The sequence below is a fragment of the Nipponia nippon genome, unplaced genomic scaffold (assembly GCF_047370975.1).
Source record: "Nipponia nippon isolate SJK-2023a ecotype South Korea unplaced genomic scaffold, ASM4737097v1 scaffold_4, whole genome shotgun sequence".
In the NCBI taxonomy this organism is placed as follows: domain Eukaryota; kingdom Metazoa; phylum Chordata; class Aves; order Pelecaniformes; family Threskiornithidae; genus Nipponia; species Nipponia nippon.
The window spans coordinates 115,986,510-116,009,438 of NW_028262358.1; the positions used below are offsets into that span (position 1 = coordinate 115,986,510).

Below are 22,929 nucleotides of genomic sequence, written 5' to 3' on the forward strand. Positions count from 1 at the left end.
AACAGGAGGGGCAGGGGGGAAAGATCTCAATCAAAGTAGCCTCTTGATAACTTCACGTGGCTTGAAGGATCATTCTTACCATGGGCACTTTGGGAAATCTAGAAATATCTGGGCTTTGCAGAGCAAAATCAAAATGCTATTTTACACTGGCTGTATTAGAGTATAATTCAATCAACATTTTTCAGCAGCAGCTAATTCCTGCCCATATTATTGCCTCCACGGTGCTACTACAACCTTCTGTGCTGCTCCACATTGAGTAGAGTAGAAGCCAGTCAAGCTTCATAACAATACACATAACCTTATTCCCAGATCCCCACACAAGCTCCTGAGTTGGCACAGTACAAGACATCACACAGAAGTGATCACCTGGACAATCAGCTGGGTGGCACCAGCAATATTCATGCAACACTGCTGAGAACTGTCAAGCCCCACACCTGTAGTCACCTAAGACTCTGAAAAAAGCTCAAACAACTTTGCCTTTCTACTTAAATAATGAACTAAGTCCCTTACTACACCTAAGGCCTAGTGCACTTTTTTCTTGAGAACTCTTCCACAGAATTAAGATGAAAACACTCAGTTGACAATGATTATCTATGTGTCCATCCAACCTAACATTATGGAAAAAACCAGCAACTGATGACCCTTGAGCAAGATCAAGATCTTACATACCACGCCAGCCACGCCTTTCAGAAGGTATTTTCATTTGTAAAAAAAGAATATCAAGTAAAAAAAAAGTGAGCACATTGTTTTGTAGATTACTCATTAAAAACTACATTCCTGTTTACAGTAATTATCTTATTTCTTATTGGACATTTTCCAGCTTCACCTTCTATCCACCCAGATACTTTGATAAGGTCCTTGATTTAAAGTACACTATACTAGATACCCTTCCTACATATAACTTTGAGTACACAAGTATTGCCTTTACTTTTCTCTGTAAGTCAAATCTTGTAACTCTTTGATAAGGCTTTTTTTTTTACCCCACAGTTTTTAACAAAAACAAAAGCTGTTTTTTAAAAGATTTTTTTTTTTTTAAAAAAAGCTGTTTTAGCAATATTGGATGTATCTTATGACGTCCCTTCCTCAAAATTCCTCTGCCTCAATACGTTTTATATGAGTTTCTTCATATACAGTACTGGATGAAGTTCCCACAGCTATTTATAAGGGTACAAGAGCATTTTCCAGACCGACTCTTTACCAAAATGCACTAACCAATAAAAAGTATCCTTCAAATCTTTATGTTCCCCATCATCTGCTGAAAGTCTCCGGTAAATTATGCTAAAAGGCTTGCAAAGCCCGAGTGTGCAGCCTGGACATTCACCAATGTTCACCAACATATGCACCACCAGTGCAAAGAGAAACTGTGCCTGTTACGGAAAAAAAAAGCAGGGGATACAGAACAGAAAACACGTGTGCAGCGTTACACGCTTTGGTTCTGTGGTAGAATTCTGCTACGATATTAAGAAAAAACACAGTTAAATTTAATCAGATTTTACAGCAGTTCGTTCGCATTTCTGTTCATACACTTAAGTGTTATGCTTACCTCAAAGAACTTCTGTATTACATAGTTTCCAAACACATCAGTCATCAACTGATACGCTGCTTGCAGGATCTCATTAAATACCATCTGGCGCTCAGCTGGAGTAGCTCGCTCCAGCTTTTGCTGTATAAATCTAAGCGCAAAAAAAGGTACATTATGCTTTACATAAACAACAGGAAAACCTCTCAAATGCTGTTTCAATGAGACACCTCAAAATTCTCAAGCAAGTATTCAACATTTATAAAACTTATTAAAATGAAAGTAGTGCCTTTGCATATAAAAGGATACATTTTAGTAAAATGATACTTAAAAACTTTCATTTGAAAAGGATTAAAGATGAAAAGAATAACAATAACTAAGTACCTGATGACGTATTGCTGAAAAATGGTTTAACATTCCAGATGCCAGATATTTTGTTTTCTTAATCAACACCTTTTTGATACGTAAATACTAGAGTTTACAAGTCTAGTTATAAGGCTATTTCTACACTGCAAACTTCTACAAGCAGCTAAATTTATACTACTTTTATAATGAAATTTCCTAGAGAAGAAAAAGGTCAGTGTAAGAGCATATGCTCCAATTAATGCCATGAGTTGTATTAAGATGACTAGCAGCTCATTCAAATGTCTGATGTTAATATAACAATACCAAAGCAGTAAAATATTGAGTTATTAACTTTACTATATTAATTACCTAGAACCATGCTGGTCTTGGGAAAATTCAACAATATGTCCAACAAGGTCTCTTAGTTGAAGATTAGGGAAACGATTGTTTCTGAAATCTTCCAGCAATCGACTACGTCCAGAAGGCATAATATCAGACCTACTGTAACGAAGGCGTGAAGGAGGGAAGAGCTGACTGGTGGAGCTAAAAAGACTGGAGGTACTTGCTGCACTGCGATACTTTGCTTCGGCTCCAGGTGCTGCAGAAATATAGCGACCACTACCATTTGTCAGTCCTCCTACAAGGAAGCAGTTCTGTCAGTAAAAGCCATAAGGAAAATCAGCAACAGCAAAACAGTAGGTGTACTAGAACTATGGATACACCCTGGAGCCAAAGAAAACAACAGTGTTGTCTTGTTATTTATATTTACCTCATTATGGTTGGAGGAGTTAGATAGCTTTATCATCCAATAAATAAAACCATTCTCCTCCTCATTTTTATTTTATATGAAGGGTACCAGGAAAAGAAATGTCATTAGAAGAATATAACGAAGCAAGTAAAGTGAACACCCACTCAGACTTACAGAAACTTTAGAATTGGGTGGGCCTTGGCTTAGTGGGCAGATTTCCACTTCACAAGTAATACTGACTTATACCCTTGTTAGTAGTCTTGAAGTTAGCCAATTGTTTCAAAATAGACCATGAAATCTGAACTACCCTTCAGTCCCTACTGAGGTACCTTTCCAACTTGTAGTGTGAAAGGGCACTTTTGGGGAGGCACACATGGTGCCTCTTGTCATGCTGTACCTGTTCTGCAGGATACTTGATGACTTCAGCATCCCAGGCTTTCAATCTGGTACCTCTTGTAAGCACTAAATACATCAAATTTCAAACCAAGTAACTAAGAATACTCTACTCAATTGTAAAACAACCAGAGATTTAGCAAACTGAAGTTCCTTTTAGAAACATGAAGACCCTTCCTTGCTGTGAAAACATTCATCGCTCTCACTACACTTTGTCTTTCCTTACTTTCTAAGAACTGAATTGCCTTCCTATGTTTAGGTCCTACTCCTTTTTGTTAGTGATTCTACCTACAACTATCATCATCTCACAGTCCTGTGAATTTCTCCTTACATATTGCTCTCTAATCAGTTTATGTCACTGAAGTCCTCCATAGGCCTCTCTCCCCTCCACAACAGGCAGCAATTATCATAATAAGCATGCAAACAACGCGTCTTTCCCAACTACAGTATGATTTTAAAAGGGATACTGCTACTATACTACAAGCAGAAAAATTCAGACAATTTCCACCTAGAAACCTCAACTCTACTACTTAAAAAAAAACCAACCCACAATCTAAAATTATAGAGTATGAATTGGAAAAGGAAAGCATTTTCATTTTCCCTACAAATTATCTAGAAAGTGACATGGTAACTAAAAGCCCTTTCAAGGTCAATAGAATAAATATCTACATTTGAATTTAAAACAAATTGCAGTATGTGCTGTTTGAATGGTGCTCTATTACAAAATTAATTTAAAAAAAAAAAAAAAAAAAAATCAGCTGACAGTGCCCCAGCCAAGCCTTCTTTTGATTCCAAGTATTTATAAGGCCAGGCAACAACAGTGTTACAGTGGGCTGGTAATGTATTAATAGTAAAGTATCTCTTTCGAAAGGTCAAACTGCAATACCAGAATCTGAGATGTTAGTGCTCTGCAAGACATATCAAGCATCACATTTATTGCACTGTATAGGATTATGCCCTAAAATAGAAATAATTAGTATTTATTTTACAATTAGTTTTCAAAATTCAGTGGTAAGAATCAGTAAAGAATCAGTGAATACTTTATGCCCCACAATACCTTTTAAAAACCGCTAGGTTTTCTTTTAAATTAAAGCCTCTTAATTCTTTACAGCCAGAAAAATCAAGTTTAACTACCACCTTTAGTTTCCATTGACAATCACTATTTCCAGAAAAGAGCCAACACCAATGTGATACTAACAGACAACAAGAAAAAAAAGAAACCCAACATTCCGCAGGTGAAGCAGTATGCGGAACGATGCTCTACAGTCATTTCTCTTCTAGGAACAGCGTTCTAAAGAACAAAAAGTTATGCGCCTGAAATCATGGTATTTCTCATCTAGATTACTTAACACATGAATGAAATCCTAGCTTCCCTGTAAACGCTGTGTAGTAACACTATATAACGTCACCAGAGGGCAGCAAAGCCCGTTTAAAAGGAAGCCTTACAGGCTACTTTCCTGTTGTAGCATCTCTATTGCTCCACTGATCGCATGCTCAATTCTGTGCCAGACACTAATAGGGTAGTTTTGGTTATATGCCCACAAACTGCGTGGCTCTAATTTGCGTACACATTCACGGAATTGCACACGTGAATCAGCAATTGTGTCAGCTTTTTTTTTTTAACTGAGCCTTCACATAAGTATAAATTAAATGTGACAATTTATCCAGCAATTAAGACCGAAATTAAGAAACTTCGTAGTTTTTAACTAATATGCTATGTATGTGGAGTAGAGCTGCACGTATACAATACATTTCACACTCAGAATTATCAAGCCTTTCTTCAGTCTAATCTGGGAACCATCCCTTTTTAAGACTTGTAAGACAACTATGCTGCACTAGGAGACTCCTGTCTAGCCTGTGAAACTACTTAAGACAAGCACGTTAAGCAGGATCATAATGCAGCAAGGCTGAAAACACATCCATTGTGCCTAGAAGAACCTGTCATACTTCAAAAGCACACAGAAAGCTTAACCTTGTACAACCCTGGACGCTATTCTAAGAAAACCCAGTAATTTAATAGGTAATTAGCTTTTTCTTCTCATGTAACTTTTTATTACAGCAACAGTGTTACAGCTTAGTGGCAATTTTGCAGATTTGAAAAATAGTAAAACCCCCAAAATAAAAGCATATTGTCATAGGTACTTATTATATGCAGATATACTCTTGTATACAATGGACAATTTTCTTAAATATTGTACTCATTACTTTCTCAGTAATGAGAAACCACCAAAGCATTAGTGTGGACACTGACACATGGTCTCCTTCCTGAAAACTTTGAGTGTGAACAGCTTAGAAATGGGAAACCGAAATCTGAATTCTAGTTACCCAAATCCTCCTGGTTAGCCTACTGCACCCCCATGCCCTTCAACAACTCAGGACACTTGTTTTACAGACTCTGATTCCAAACTAGAAAGGTAACAGCCTAGGTCTTATAAATTATTTGGGGAACATACCCTGTTGGACAAAGCACCTCGTCTAAACGTTTCTGCAAACACTGGAATTTTAAAAGACTGTTATCAGGCATCAGTATTACAAACCATTGGGGAATATGGTGTGCAGTTAATTCGTCAGATCATCACTTAGCTATCGCTTCTGATCTCGTAAAACAAAGATCTCCAATGCAATGAATAATATTAAGTTGTTTTACAATTTAATTGAATCTAAATCCCTGTGGCTAGCCCATAGGGAAGAAGAGGCGCAGAGGTATAAAGGGGATATAGACCATCTAAATCAGAGTCTTACTAAGCTTCAAAGACACAAAGCGTGTTAGGTTACTAGCTCCTTAACATGGATAGCATATTTAATGTAAAGGAGAACATGAAAAAATATTAAAACCTAGATCTAGCACATTTATTTTGATAGCATTAGTCTGTTAGTACTTATTACCAAAGTATTTCTTCAATCGTTTCAAACCAAGACATGAAACAGATTTACTGGACAGTAACTGTTGCTTAAATCAGTCAGCAATATTATTTTCTAGTAAAATACATGCAAGTGTATAAACACTTTAAACTTTATTTCTACAAAGTATTTGTTCATCTCCAACAAAGTAGCTTCATGTCATCCTCAGCTAAAAATTTCATCTTCATATGGAAAACAGAATTACACATATATATGCACAAGTATATGCATATATATGCATGTATATTTTATGAATGAATGCAAGTGCTTATTATGCCTGGTTTACCGAAGCCCTATAGAGTAAGTACACAACAGAGGCAATGCAAAGCTCCCCATACTGTCTTGCCAAGGGGCCTTTACTCTTACCCAGAATGACCACTTCTGAAGATAAACCAACATCAGTCTAAACTACTAACAAGCCTGGCTTGCAACGCGCAGAAAATAATTACCTCCAAAAGCTCAAATTTTAAAAATCCAACTCTACACCAAACCCTTAAAATGCTGCAATGTACCATCAAACAGAGTAAGCACTACCAAACTACAAGGATTTTTTAATAACATAGGAAAAAGACTTCCTCTTGCAGTTTTTTTGTCCCTGGGAGTGAAAGGGTAGTTCAAATTCATGACCTTACTGCTCCAACTGATTACAGTAGAGAAGCAGTTACAGACAACTTACAAATCCCTTCAAATACAGGAAAACTGACACTAGAACAAAGTAATTAACACATTCCTATTTTAGGATGTTGGATAAGAGTTGGTGAGAAGAGAAAAACAGTAAAATATCACAAATTTATTGTAAAAGGGTAATTGGTCTTTTAAGCTACAAATTGCAGCAGTGTCTGACAAAGGGGTTATAAAACCATGCACCCTTTCCCAGTATTGTGCTCTAGTATTCTGGTGGCTGAAACAGGCGCAACCGAGTTTGATGCACATTTTAAAACAGGAGTTAAACTTAGCTGAACCTGTTGATATAAGCAGGCAGGACAACAAGTTTTGAAGGTGGAGGGAGAGCTGCATTTGACAGGCATTATCAAAATACCAATGGAAACTGCATGCAGACATAAACTTACAATGTTGTTCTACTCTGAAAAGTGACTACATGGTATCACACCCTTCTTAAAACATACTCCCTGTCTGATTTCAGGTATAACTTCTCATTTGGTGAGAAAGCTTTGCCTTTTTGTTTTTATTTTTTATATGTGAGAACAAAACAAATGCTTCCAAGAGTGGCTGATGAACACACCAGAATAAATTTAACAGGACAGACAATTAACTGCAGAAATAGTCTTCAATGTTTTGCGATGGTGCACCTTGGATGTAACTGCACAAAGATATGACACAGGGCAGAGTGCAGGAAACGCTAAAAAAAATTATTGCATTTTTGTGAAAGCAAACATCCAGAAGACCTCAATTTCCAAATTTCAGATTGATTTGGTAAGGTACTAAAACGTTTACCCGTAATCAGGGTCCACTTCATTTGGAAGATGAAGAGGCAGTACACATGGAAGCCAACGAGGTTGTGTCAATTTTCAGAGTACAACTGTACATTCTGGCCTTTACACGCTGATCTAGTATGTGATTTTAACAAACTATTATGCTCAGTTCACACTGCCAAAAAGTCCGAAATGGATTAAAATCAGCATTTAACAAGTTCTGCTGATAGAGGTATTCCTCTATACTGATCACAGCTTATCTTCTCAGAACTGAAAAAAGGTCTTCTAACATTTAGCAAATGTGAAACAACACAAAACTTTAAATGTTTTGAATTTTAGATAATGCCTTCCAAAATCTGGTTTAAAGTATAGTTTTCAGTAATATGAAAACTATTGTGAGAGTACTTTGAAAAGAAAGAAAGAAAAAGATTTCCATCATAACCCCATTGTCAGATGTTCAGAACTTTCTCAAAAGCCTCCATTTGGGCTGAAACTTTCCATGCTTGGTCTCAGCCCAAAGGTGCACTTTGTAGACCTGAAAAAGGAAAAAAGGTAAGTAAAAAAAAATAAAACGTGCTGAAACATCCCCTTGCCCAGTTTTACTTTGGGTATTCAGCACTTAACCGTGAAGGGGATACTGAACTGTAAATGTAATATATTTAGATTACTTTTAACCTTGTTATACAAATCACTCACACATTTCTCACTTAAAGTGTATTTTGGTAGGCACTTTTAAATTTTTTCCTGTTTTATTTACACTAACAGAAGTACAGGGGATTAGGTTGCCTATTACATGCACAAAATTCTGCACTGAGTAGTTACTGGAGCAACAGGCAACTCAATCTTGAAACTACATCCAGTTTCGTTGTATGATTTTAGCATCCAAATTAAATGATCAGAAATATCTGCAGCGAAAAAAGGGCAAGTTTATCAAATAACCTCAGATTAGAGGCATTCTCTTCTAAATATACTGTAGGCTGTGGTGGGGTTTCTTTAGATTTTTTTAATCTTATTTTATTTTTCAATTTTTTTAAAAAGGTTGAGCTCCTATGACATCTAACTAGCTCAAAAATTTTCTAGAAGATTACTATCATCATTCCTTGAAAAATACATCCAATAACAGAGAGCCACCACTGACAAAGCCTTTACTACTTCTTTCACAAATACATTTTCTTTTTTTTCCACCAGCCTGGTGATAAACTATTGTCTTCCTGGCAAAGCATCTGGGCCATGAGGTAGTAGGCTCACCGATTCAAAAATCACCTTTCAATACATCTCACATTGAGAGCTTTGCTCACTTTTCTACTTTATCACAGTAAGGGGCAGTAGTGAAAGTCATTTCACTGTTAAACACAGTATCACCTTAAAATGTCCTTAAAGTGGTAATACACTGAAGTAGAAACAAAAATAATGCACCTTTGCTTGTCATACTGTAGAAACATAATACAAAAAGGACAAATAAGTCTTACTGGGCTCTCTATCGGGCTTCTGCAAGGGAAGAAAAATCAGTTGTTGGCCCGATACTGCAAAAAGCTGAGTGCCCTCCACTGTCAAATCAATGAGCATTTGAGCGTGCTCTTCACCTTTCAGGAATGGCCCCTCTTCATTACAAAACTGTTTAACAGCAAAGGTAACGTGACATCTCTTATGCAACATATATTTTACACATAGAAATACATACACACATACAAACAAAAAGTTGTTTTTTGTTTTTTTGTTTTTGTTATTTTTTACCTAAATGCAAACTGGATGAGGATCCATGTGATGAAAGTGATGGCGGTGGCGTAAGTGAATGTCCTGGCGTTTGGCTTGGCAGAGGCATGCCTATTGGACTTGGAGAGGAGGAAAATCCCAGACTATTGTAAAATGGCTGCCCTATGGGTGCTAGGCTGCTACTAGATCTTTTGTACAAGTCAGAGCTAGTAGATAGAGAATCTCTCCTTGTGGCACTACTACTTGCAGAACTGCCAACTGAAGAAGAAATAAAAAGACCCTAATTACACAGTGTCAACTGAATAAAACCTGTCCCCAACTACAGCTGGGCAATAACAGATGTGATCACAATAATTACAGCAATCGTTATGACAAAGACAATTACTGTGATAACCACACATGCTTTTAAGTAAATCTAAGTGGGTATAAACATACCACTGATAAGTAATTTCACCAATGCCCGTGTCTTTCAACATTTCATTCTAGACCTCTCACAATAATATTGCAGTACTCTGTTCTAACAGCCTGGCTTCAGGCTTTGGGACAAATATGGAATTTATGAGATTAGATTACACTGTCACATTACAGAATAAATGATTCTAAAAATATTTCCTCTAAAATCTTTGATAAAATTTTTTCCACCGTAAATTCTTAGTCAGACAGTGATACTTGATTTCAGGAAAAAGGCCAGAGACAATCGGTTGTTGTTGCTTAAGGGTTCAGAAAATAATTTATGTTGCTGTTCAGCTGTTTCTGAACTTCCTCTTGTTTGTGAACCCCTCACCTGTAGGAAAAAAAATGACTAAAATTCCCTATGAGAATTACAGTTCCCAAAGAAGGGTTTTGGAAAGATATTGTAAAGGAGGAACAGTCTAAGAAGAAGATGAGAAGCAGAGCAGAGCTAGGAAAATTAAGGTGAGAAACTAAAAATGTAATTTTACTGCTACCAATATTTCTGAAAGTCAAATCAGACTAGAAGCTTTGGATAATAGTGTATTAGTGAAGGACTGGTTATCCTGCACAGCATCATTCAGCAGGGCGATGAACAGTCTAGGATAAATTAGGAGAACAATAACAAGTTTTTAGAAATGTTAAATTCTAGTATCTGTTGCATACGAGTGAAATATTAAACTAGAGCACCTATTTTAAACACTGGAACGTTATTATACTCACGAACAAAACCAAGATTATGGATATTTTGATAACAAAGATGCTTCTTAGGCTGAATTTGGAAAATTGATTTCTACTTCAACTTAAAAAGGAAAAGGTCAGAATTTATACTTCCATGATCTTTACCCTTGTCAGGCACCTTCCTACTAAAGCTGGCAGCATGGCCCAATATAAAGGTCGCCTGATACTTCTCATCTTTAGGCACTAGTTTGTTTTCTCCTAACATTAGCAACTTGGCTAATACTTTTCATGGCAGGTACCTGCTCGGACCAAATTTTTCAAAGAGAAGTTCTGCCCAAACAACACTGCCATTTCAGAAAAACAGGCAAGGAAAGATGCTTTATCCTTAGCAAAATAATCCAGCTGCCTATTATTTGAGAAGTTGATGCTTTCATGTACTCAGACCAATGTGCTAGCAACAGGAGACCTTTATTTTCATGCTCTCTTTGATTGAGCTAAAAATCTTAGCAAAATCACAGTTCATACAAGTTCAGCACAGATCTGCTACAGACTCATAGCTGAAAACTTAAACTCCTGTCCATACGTGGCACATCTGAGATGGCTGATAAAGGTTTTCCCTGCAATTGAACTTCTAGGCTTCTGTGTGCCATGCCAAAAATGGACTCTGAAACTGGTGTCCAAGTTCCCACCTTGTGTTGGGAAGGCCCATCAGGCAGTGTGGAAAGGAAGTTTTCTACTTCAAATGCAGAGGAGACAAAAGCCAAACACAAGAAATAGACCAGGGAAAAAGAGAAAAAAAAAAAAAAGAAACAAAAAGAAAAAAGAAACCAGGAGGAGAGAAAAGTCAGACAAGGGAGCCAACAAGGAGACTGCAAGAAAACCGGCAAGCACTTTCAAAACCAGTGGGACTGAGGATGAGAAGAAAGCAGATCTGAAGAACAGTTAGGCTGTAGAAGGTATATGTGACTGTGGGGCAAAAAGACTGGAATAGTAAGCTAATGATGGGAACATCACACAGTACAAGCAGGAACAGAAACGTATTTGGGATGGGGAGGGCAAGCGGGAGATAAAAGTTGCCTGGAAACTGGGAAGGAAGACATACTAGAGGAGAAGCCAGAAGGAAAAGATACAGGACTAACTAAGCAAGGAGATTCAGAGTAAGAAATCAGAAGAGCAAATTAAGGTAACAGTTGAAAGAAAACTCAAGATTTGAGACTAGCTCTACAGGTTCTGGCTCAGCTGGTGAACCATGTGAATGTTAATACAGTGCTACATGATGGATTGTTATTTTTCCAACTATGAAAAAAACTAAGCAAACTATAGCTTTCTTTCAGGGTTTCTTACTCAGCTAAATTACTGCAGCTTAACAAGTTACCGTGAACCAGCTGAGCTGCATTTTCACACACACACAAGCAAAGCTCACAAAAACCAGAAGAGAATTTGAATTAGCTTACCTCTCTTCACCACTGTCTAAGCTAATGCAATTACTTTACACTTGTTACAAGCCAGAAGCAGGCATCTGGAAAGCTGCCGTAGTTGATCTAATTCTCAGCTACCTGTTAAGCTGCAGTAACTTATCATGTACCTAAGCCTTTAAAATGGAGTATGAATAACTTCATAATAAATGAGCAGAGACTGTAAAATACATACAGCCATTTATATGGTATGCTTGGCTCTTCCTGTTTTTTACTTTACTGTTCACAGTCATTCAGCTAGAACATGCTCATCTTTGCATTTTTTTGCAGAGCTTTTTTTTTCCCCTGCAACAAGTGAAAACATAAGGGCAAGTTCTGTATTGCCATCTGTCAGTCTTCATGGATATATTTTATCTTGAATTCAACCTTTACAATACACTGAGGGGAGTTACAAAGAAGCTGAAACTTTAGCAAATAAAAAGTTAAACTTATTTTTAATTTGCCTCAACATGCATTAACACCATTTGTTTAAGTACTCATCTGTGTAATTCAATTCATATGTACATACAGCTCAGGAACTCTTTAAAAAAAAATAATCATCAGGAAGCATTTTTTAAGTGGCTATTATGGCAAGCACAATTTATACTTGGCAGACGGGCACTTTCAAAATACTTTTATTCCAATAATACTACTAAAAATATTTCAGGTTTAGATAGCACCTTTCATCAGCACTTCTCAAACTGCAAAAGCATAGGCTTCCTGCTTCCCTGCGGAAACTACCATGCTAATTAAATCACCTAGGATACTGCTGCAAAATTTCAGCATATGCTGTCTATGCTGAAGGCTTTGGACAAAGCTCTGGAACTGACCTTTGCTACAAAAGGAAAAAAAAAAAAAAAAGGCTTAATCTCCTGTGCCAGAAAGAACTATGCTGATTCTTAAGTAGATACACAACTAAAATTTGTATTTATGGAGGTCCTTGTGACAATGCAGGATAAAGACTTTTATGACTTAAACCTATTTTATCTAGAGACTTAAAATGCATTAAATACACAGATATGATCACTTATCTATTAATGAAATGAAACTGTACCTAGAGCAAAACACAGCTGTTCAGAATTCACTGAAATCCTACAAGTAGCTCATGACAAATTATATTACAAAATACAGCACTTGGATAGCACAATTACTTTGTAAATAAGATTCACCTGCTGTGGTATTATGGAAAATTAAACTTTACATGACTGAGTAGCCTCGACGTTTTTGTTTTGGTTTTGTTGTTGTTTTTTTTTTGTTTGTTTGTTTTTTTTTTTTTTAAATTAAAGATGATATGTTTAGAGTCTCCTATTCCATTCTTTAAAATCAGATATTAAGAGAAGATCAGCATAAAACTTGATTCTGGATTTCCTAGCATTAGTTTTGTTAAAGTAAATAAATTTTTAGATTATTTTATGAAAAACAACACTGAAAATCTCTGTGTTGGTAGACATATTTGATGTCACTATTCACCTCTACTTAGTTACCAATAACAGGTATCATGTTTTAACATTGAAGGGCGTGTTTTTCCTTTTGTTTCTCCTTATATTAGGCTATCTTGTAATAATCTTTCTTTCAACATTTAATTTTTTTTATTTCCCTTGGGGCATTTAACTTTGAAAAGAATACTGTTAAGACTACATAAATTTCCCCCACTTTCTACCCATCTGCAAGATACGTAAGATTATAATCATGCTCCACTGATTTCATTAAAATAATAATAAATACTAAGCAATTCAGTGCTGAACTTAGATATTAATAGCCAAAGGATATATTCTTTAGAAAAGATACTTCACTTGCCTTACTAATACTGAATCTGAAATAAGAAAACCTACCTTGCATGTTTAAAAACTGTGAGAATAAGAAATTTCTGCTATAGAGCAGAAACATGATGGCAACTGATTTTTTCTTTAATTTTTTTGCTTTAAATACAAACAGGTTGATAATATTCAGGAATATCTGTTGAAATAATTTAAGGCCCCAAACTTGCACAGAACTATTTATGCTTAACTGTATCTAAGATTAAACCTACTGAAGTTAACAAGGACTATTACTGGGTATTAAGTCATTCTGTTTTATAAATCCTATAAAAAAATGTTATAGAAACAAACACTTCAATATTAGATCAAAAATTCAGAAAGTCATGTGCTATTTATTTTTTTAAAAAATTAGGAATTTTCCTGACATGAAAATTACAACAAAAGAATGCATACCTCAAAAGTAATCAGTTGTTATTTTAAACACAGAATGAAGACTTCTTTGAAAATAAAAAAGCTTACCAAAAACAAACTTCTGGGGCAGAGTACAGTGCTCAGTATGGAAAAGTATTTTGGAGATATCTGTGACTACAGGATATTCTTCAAAAATGCATCTTGTATACAGAGCCCAAGTGAATTAAAAAAAAAAAAACAACAACCCTTTTTCTTCTCCTATAATTTGTTTTAAACTTGAATAACCTATTTTTCCGTTCTTTTTAGATACGTATGTGTATATAATATGTCTGGATACAGATACATTTTTTTGCTTAACACAAAAGTCTCACAGAATTTCCTCACTATATTAACAACCTACCTGATGAGCCAAATCCACCAAGTGCAGAGCCGATAGCTGCTCCTAAAGAGCTGCTACTTCCAAAGCCAAGAGATGTGCTTCCTGGTTGGCCAGGACCATGTGAAAAAAGGGAACTGCTCTGGGAGTTATTGGTCAAAGAGTTACTGCCATAAAATGAATTGGACTGTAGGCTACTATTTGTTTGCTGTTGCTGTTGTTGTGGCTGGGCACCAAGTGGCCGAAATAGACCGTTCGTGGCTCCCGCGAGATTGTTTGCTGTTCCTCCAGCTGAAGCAGCTGCAGCTGTAAAACACATGTTTTCAATCATAATTACTCTCTCAAACATTTCTGACTGAAAATGGACTATTCAGATCTAAATTGTATTTTCTTGAAGTGCTCTTAAACAAGCAGAAATTCACATATTAAAGGACTAAAAGAGACTTTATAGTATTACACAGTCTTAATTACCCAAGGGAAAAAATGAAGACAGCATATGTTGTAGGCTAATCAAGGCTGTAGAACTGTTAATGTAATTGAGGGAATTTTCAGTGTAAACATATAAGACATTACTGTTTACTGAACTGTACTTTTACATCTAAAGTCACAATAGCAGAGTTGCAGCTACGAGTCATTCAAAGACATCTTCAGCTACTAATGTCAGAAGCGAGTTCTGCATAGATAAAGCAGCTTACAGATTAACTTAAAATCTAATTTTCTGAACAGATTAATTGAATTAATCTGGTGTTAGTATTTCAGATTTTAATTTAACAAATGCAATAAATACAATAGTTCAGTCAAGTAGTACCAGACCCTATCACTCATAAGAAGAGAAAAAGAAAACTAGACACTTTTGATATAACTAATTCTCCTCTTCTGCTGTCCATTCTGTATTTTTTTTCCTTGCCACACTTTCCAGGAGAAAATACTTTCAGGAGAAAAAGCACAGCAAGGCCTCAGAGCACTCCATCATCTTCTGCCAGGCCGAAGCAATGAAATGATGCTTCCTAGAGGACACCATTTAGGGGACTGATGAGAAGTGCATGTTATATGCATGGGGAGAGGAAAGGGGAAAATGTTCATATCTGACAAGCAACAACATTTGCAGAAACATGCCTGTATATGTAGGGGGAGAGGACTGTAAATTTGAATTAAAAAAAAGGGAAAACTAAATCTCTGAGAAACAGCAGTGTCTCTCAGAGAAAGGGAGGCAACAGAATAAGAAAGAGAGCATGTATGGTATATTCTTCACAACTAGAAAACTTCACAGATGCATACAATACACATCAACAACACCAAATACTAAATCAACATTACTGTTAAGATTCAATACAAAAGGAGAAGAAACCTCCATGCAGGATCAAATACTTACCTGCTTGTGCTGCTGCAGAACTGATGATAACAGGAGTTGAGGCCACCAATCTGACTGGTGCTCCAAGGCCAGTTCTTGCTCCAGGGCCTACTACCAAGGCACCAGTCTGATCGTAATAGGCAGTGGGAGCTAGTACTTGATAGCCTACACAACACAGAATACAGGAATTAGTAGTACAGATAGTCCCATATAGTCAGCATTTCTTCTCTCCTTGAAATATTCTGACAACAAACTACAAGGGGGAAACCAGCATTTTTGCCATATTGCCTTAGAACGAACTGGACATCAAACGAAAAAACAGTGAACACTGTAAAACAGTGTGACAAAATCTTATTTAGGAATGCTCTACATAATTTTTAGAACTAGAATAACAGCTACATTTAGTAGTCTAAAGCTGAATTTTATTTTCAAGGTTAAAGTTTCTAACACCATAGTTGAAAAAGTACAGGAACACAACTGCCCATATTTGGATCATTACCAAAACAACTTCTTTTATTAATTTAAAATAGTCTACATTTCTCTTGTACTCCTTTGTACATGGAAAAGGTACTGAAATCTGTACAATTAAAGGGCTGAACTAAATGCAAGTTTGGCGATTCCATACATTACCTAGCCATACTTAAAAGTCCATCCTCAAAAACACATTAGGAAAGGAACACTTTATGTGCGGCAATACCTTGGACCAGAACAAAAATTATCTAGTCCCAGTCAGGTTCACAGAAAACAGACTGTAATCCAAGTATAATTTCATTCAGTTGACAGTTAAGAATTAAAACTGGGGAAGAAAAAGGAGGAGGAATTGAAAAAGGAGAAAAGCAAGCAGTAGGAAGGAAAACGGGATACAAGATATGAATGAAGGAAAGCAAAAGAGACAAAAAGGAGCAAAACAAAAACCCTTTATTTAGGACAAGAGGAAGAGAATTAATTTTAAAGCTCTGACACTTTATAATAGAGTAGAAGAATTGGAATAAGAATCCCTAAAAAACAGAAGACAAGAGTTAGGATAATCTAAGAAAGGGTGCTGACAATGACAAGATAACACCATCTAATTTTCAGGTTTACTATTCTTATAAAGCAATAAAACAAAACTCAAGAGAATTTCAATATTCCTCCCATATTCAAATACATACTAATGCTATATATACTAATGCTATTAAGAAAAACGTCAAGATTGCAAAAATCACAGATCTATTTTTGTATGTGTAAGAAACAAGACTTTGCATACTATTTTAAGTCAGTTTCCATGCATGTTCAGAACTAGGTCTAACAGAGTTCTCACTGAAATACATATGGAACTGAACATAAAGACCTGGCCTCTAATTCCAGGTGAGTATCTCAATCACCAGGCTTCCAAGTCATATTTTCTCCTCTTCAATGTCTAAAACATCTGTGTAATCTCTTCTGCCTAGATGCCTTGCTCCAAAAACAGAGCTGGAAACACCATCTGCCTACTGGCCTGGTAGTTATGGTACTCTGCAGGGAAGCTGGAGGCACAGGTCCAAATTCCCTCACACTTAAGAAAATCTGAAGATATGGAGACTCAGATAGTAACTGAACAGGACAGGAGTGATGAAAATCCAGATCTTTAGGTTCAATTCATGGTTCTAGAGATGAATGCACTATACTGGTTATGAAAACTTGTCATTACTATCATTCCAAACCTGTTTGTTCTCACTGCTCGCTACTTGTTTTGCATTCCAAGTGCATCTACCTTCTCTTTCCCACCAACAGCACAGGAAGACAGTTGTCCTCCACAGAGTTTGTCTGAAAGTCTGCCTAGCTAAAAACAACCAAAACAGGTTCTTACAATTGAATTGGCTAGGCAACCTTTGCTATAGGTGCCACTGCCTCTTCCACGTACAAAACTGTGCTGTGCTGCTCTACCACCTTCACCACTAAGAAAGGCTGCTATATTCCCAAGGTAGGGAAAGCTGAGTGACTGCTCTCTGTTTTACTGTAGTTCTGTAGAGAACACAGCATTATAATGCCACATGTTCCTGCATACATCAACAATGTTTAATTACTAGTACCTACATCATTTCTACTTTTACTCATAGCACATTCAATTGATAATACCGTGTTGGTCCTGCCATTTGTTACTGCTGTATCATATAAAACCACTTTTTCAGAACTCAAATTGGCTAATACTCACCAGTATTTACTCTGTCCACCTACCCTCTTCAAATGTTCAAACCCATGGATAATGCTACAGCTGTATAAAAAAGGACTGATCATATATTTACACCCTTGTGCTCATCTGAAACTAACAGATGGCATTTTATATTACTTCAGGCCTGCAATGTAAACAAGCCCATTTTCCAATGCAAAATACCTGGGGGGGCAAGGGGGATAACTTACACAGTATTGCATAAATTAAATTTACTGGGATTAATACTAATGCAGTTTAATACATTAATTGTAGATTTTCTAAAATAATTGACTACTATGACTGCTGAATTAAAAAATGAAAGCAACTTGCACTTGCTCTTTGCATTACAAAATGCCCAATTTCTCTTGATACTTCCTTACCACCATCTTATCTGTGATGCCACCCACAAACAGGTCATTTAAAATTAGTAATAATAAGCTAGGTCTTTAGCATCAAGATACCATCCATCACAGAAGGTTCAAGATATGCATGAGAACTGATGTGTGCTTCTATGTTCCTAATCTTTGAAATGAATTCATTCTGACCTGGAATAGGAGGCCTCTCAGCTTTCTACTCAAATCTATTAAAACAAAGCAATGTAGGACTATTTGTGAAGTTGCTGGGAACTTGCTAAGTGCATCTGCAGCCTCAAAGGTATGAAATTATTTGCTTTGGCATCAAACCTATGATTTCAGAGAGACCATCTCAGATCAGATTAATTGGAAGAACAGCTCTCATAGCAAAACTTAAGTCTTCTGCTTTCCCTCCCTTCACAGCACTCTACAAACTTTGCACCCCACCCCAGAAAGGTGAACACAAAGACAAAAACTATTTCCCAGCCTTCTCTCTTATCAAAGATAAGATGGTGACTTGCCAGATCTTCTCCTCTCTAATTCCCTCTCTCCTCCTGTATCAGTTTTTATTACCTCTCTACCACATCATCATCTCCCTGTGGCTGTGCAATTTCCCCTCCAAATTAACAGCTATCAAAGCTCATTTCAGTGCCTTCACATTCAAGCTTACTGTGGTCTTCCACTGCAACCAAAAAACTAAAACATACTTTTCGTTTCCTAATCAGTTCCTAATCACACCTTTTATTTTAGAATTCAACTGCTCTATCTACACTTACTGCGGGGAATATGAAAGTAAACAATCTGGTTTACCAGTACTGTGCTTTGCTGAAATCATTTCTAAATGTCTCCAAAACCACATACTCTGAAAATTTTCTGGATTCTTTTCACACAACCTTAAACATTCTTAAAGAATGAGAGGAAATCTGCTCTCTTGGCTCGTGCAGCCCATTCTTAGTGTTGCTCTTATCCACCCAGTAACTTCTTCAGTGTCTTTCACTGGATACTTCACACTATCTTCTCATATTTTTGTGTGTAATACCACAAAGCTCTGCCCAGATCTCCTACTCCCTTCCCTCTATGCAACTTCCATCGCTGATGATACCCAAATGGATGTCAGAGCATGTCAATTCTCTCTATTCAATTTAACAGATGTGACACTTCTTACTGCCAACTCAAATTATCTGCCCCTTTTAACACTACCATCCTGACACCTCTCTCTCTCCCCCCCCCCCCCCACTCAGGAGCATAACCTGCAAGTCACTGTAGGGTCCTCTCTATGTAGAAAATTTACAGCTTCTTCCTTCTCAGCATTCCCAGGATCCAATTCTTTTCCTCTGCATACAGATTTGAAAATTTATTCAGCTCTTAATCTTCCATCTTAAATGCTGCAGTCTTCACTTCAGTCTCCCAAGTTCACCGAAACCTGAGCCACTATAACCTTTCCTTTGTTCTGATGAAGATATGCGCAGCCTTATCTCTGCACTTGTCCTCTCACAAATCAAATTCAGAACTTACTATCCTACCAGTAAATAATTTATACTTTCTATAGCCATCGTAAATTTGCCAATACTGTAACTCCCTGTATGTCTGCCACAATTAAATCTGACTTCTGTTTCATACTACCTGGAGGCACAGAATGCATGACCCACTGCAATGTCACTCTTCAAATTCCTCCAGGTAATAAAAAAATGCAATGCCAATAGACAGAAATTGTTCATTTTAATGTTTTATACACGTTTTTCAGACAACTCAATTTACATGCCCATTGGCATGCTAGATGCACCATTACAGGCAGTGCTAACACCTTCACTTGCGTGAACTCAATGATGCACCTGATCTAGCCAAAGCAGGCAATGAAGCCTCCGGAGGGATTCAGCTGACCCACCGCTAGAGATCTATTTTAGGGTAAGCTGAGCAGCTCTGCAGCCTCTGTACAGCACCTGCACTGGGGAGATCTCCACTGAGCACAACGGCTCCTTAGACAACTGAGGTCACATGCAGATTCCTGAATTTGGATGACTAAGCCGAGTCCAGCAGTTGTCTGTGAGGAGGACTGGTTTTATTCCTAGAAAAGAATGTATACTGATCATATAATGATGAAACTGGGAGTACTCTCTGACTTTGTCTTGCACATTTATTCAGTCAGAAACGGTCTGGTTTTTAAGAATCCCTGTTACTGAAAGACTTGCTAAATTAGGACTGGAAGAATTTAAAATGTAATTGCACAACTCCAACGCAAAATGTATTTCACTTTTGATCGTTTTAAAAAAGAACCTGAATTTTTCTGAAAAGAGACTTAAGAAAAACATTACATGAAAAGTAACCTGGATTTCAGACACTTTCTCTTTGCACTTAGGATATGTGCCTTAAGTGCCACATGAATACACCTCCCTAAAAAATTAATACAGAAATACTTGAAATATCAAATTTGAAAAATAGAACAATCCCATAGTTGGGATAGCTCATTAATTTCATCCAACGTGAGGGCTGTGGCAAAGAGAAAGCAGCTGGAACTGTTTAAAGACAGCAGTGCGGATGAGCTGAATAATATATTCTCACTAAATAGCTCGCAGTGAAGCCAAACTACAAATATTCTCTCCGTAAAGAATATTCGAGAGCTTGAAACTCAATTTGGACCTACACTTTCTTGGAAAACATCTAAGTCCATTGAAACAAGAATTCCACACATTTTTGGCTTGTTTATTACATTATATGTGTTGTTCAGTAGTTACTACTTGGGATTCGCTTAATCACATTTTGTTATCTAGATGTAATTTAGCGATCTTGACTCAATTTTGTAGTAAGTGAATAGAAAAAGGCAACTCTAGAGCAAAACCCACTTTATCCTAAATCAGGCAACTAAAATAGAGGCAGATAACACAAGACTAAAAGTTCCATTTCTCTTCACTACCTATAAAAGGAGCCTTAAGTATCTAGCTCAAATACAGACATCTAAAACAGTATGATTCCCATCTAAAATGGCTTGTGTTCATCATCCTAAATCCTTCTCCTTCGCCTGCAAAGAGGAACCGTCAGCATTCCCTAGGACTCACTACAAAACCACCTTATGACAATTGAGAAAATAAACATCCTTTTTGTTTATATTTTGAGCCCCAGTGGGGTCAGTAAGGTTGAAGGCCAGTTGCACACAATTCCTACTATAGAACAGTCTGAATATACGTTCGCATGAATAAAATTTTCCTCTGGCCATCCACGCATGCAGCAGATGCGACAAAGAAGCAACCTACAATGGAAACTGAATGAAAAGGTTCCTGCCCTCACAGAAAACCTCTTGGGGCTCGTGGAGGAAGAAAAAAGTCTTCAAGTCCAAGCTTCACAGGACAGGATCTCGCATTACCGAGTTCATGATCTGAAAGTAATACTGAGTGGTCAATCATCCGTTTGGAGAGGGGGCCCTTTTGTGGGTTTTAAGAACTACCCTTGAATTATTTGAGAGAGATACTTTTCGAAAATAACACTCTTTTTACATCTTCCTATAATGAAGTCACAAATTTAGGCTGGGTCAAGATCTCAGATGTTGACCTGACCGAAGCTAAATGTCACAGGCTTTTTACAAGGCATGGACCACTCCACAGTCTTAGAGCTCCACATCCAAAGCAAGAACTAGTAAGTAACTATAAACAAACACACACACTCCCCAAAGCACACAAAAAAGGTATAGCTAAACCTTTGAGGCTTTTGCAAAGATGCTCATGGCATCTCTGATATGCCTCCCTGTTTGCAGGCCTTCTCCACTGCTTTGGTGAGGCGCAGACATACCACTTGACAGGTGCTGTGACAGCACACTTTGCTGATTCCTCATTTTAGGTGAAAGAGAAAGATGCTAAAAGCTGAAGATACTACTGCATGAGAAGAAATAAAAATGGCAGTTATAAAACAAAACAGACAAGAAAAACACAAGAGCCAGTCTGTTCTGCAGCTAGAGGTGTAAAATCTGATCGTGAGGAAAGGCGCACAATGCAGTCCTGGAACATCCAGCAACAAACTAATTCTGACTTCTATAGGTTGTGAGGCATTTCAAAGTACCACTGCAGAGGAGAGAACCTGTACAAGTCAAATGCATTTGCAGCTACCATCAACGTTATCTAACTTAACTATGCAAAATCTTAACTTTCATACTGAAGAATGGCCAAATACATTTAAATTGTTCTTGCTCAGGTAACCGTACCAGACACTTAAAAGTGATGCTGAACTTCAAACTAACACATTGTGCATTTATGACACACATACTGAGACTCAAAATAGCCATTCCCCAGAGAGGACAGAAGCCATGCACGCTAAACGATCTGAGGCTCCAAGCTCTGCAGTGCTTCTACTTCAAGCATGTTGTGATCTTCAGAGATGATTAAGCAGTAATTTTCTTTTAAATTTCCTAATTTTGGATTCTAAATTTTACATTTTATTATTATATGCCACAAGTAAAAAATTACTTCAGAAAGACAAGTTAATACTTCCTGTTGCATCAGAATAACCATTCGGACAACTCATGACCTTTTAAGACAGCATGTAGTTGCTTCATTGCAAAAATCTACAATACTCCTCGTGCACACATTTGTAACAACAAATACAGATAAAATGCTCCAAATCAAAAACACGAGAGGAATTTCTTGTGCTTTAAGAATCCCGTGCCAGTATTTTAATCCAACTGAACAACGTTAAACTATATAAAACTCGATTCTAAGCAGCTTATCATAAACATAGCAGGACTTTAATAGTTAATCTGGTATCTAATAACACCAATATTTTAACTTTCAGTGATTCTCTTAATCCACTCATAGGAACCTGACCTAGTTGTAGATGTCCCTGGCAATTACAGGGGGATGGCCTCGATGACCTTTAAAGGTCCCTTCCAT

At 37.0% G+C, this 22,929-nt stretch overlaps 1 protein-coding gene across 13 annotated transcripts in view; it reads right to left on the reverse strand.

Annotated features, from left to right (window-relative positions):
• The window catches only part of PUM2 (pumilio RNA binding family member 2), a 71,638-nt gene that overhangs the window by 8,968 nt on the left and 39,741 nt on the right, over window positions 1-22,929 (reverse strand). For 9 of the 13 annotated variants that reach the window (XM_087773548.1, XM_087773549.1, XM_087773546.1 and 6 more), the window contains 5 exons: window positions 15,554-15,697; window positions 14,206-14,487; window positions 9,074-9,310; window positions 2,234-2,501; window positions 1,544-1,673 (listed from right to left, as the gene is read on the reverse strand). In XM_087773548.1, coding sequence (XP_087629674.1) covers window positions 1,544-1,673; window positions 2,234-2,501; window positions 9,074-9,310; window positions 14,206-14,487; window positions 15,554-15,697 — 1,061 coding nt within the window. Of the gene's footprint in view, window positions 1-1,212; window positions 1,368-1,543; window positions 1,674-2,233; window positions 2,502-9,073; window positions 9,311-14,205; window positions 14,488-15,553; window positions 15,698-22,929 lie in introns of all 13 variants that reach the window. The other 4 variants (XR_015707996.1, XR_015707995.1, XM_009467303.2 and 1 more) reach the window with 2 other exon arrangements.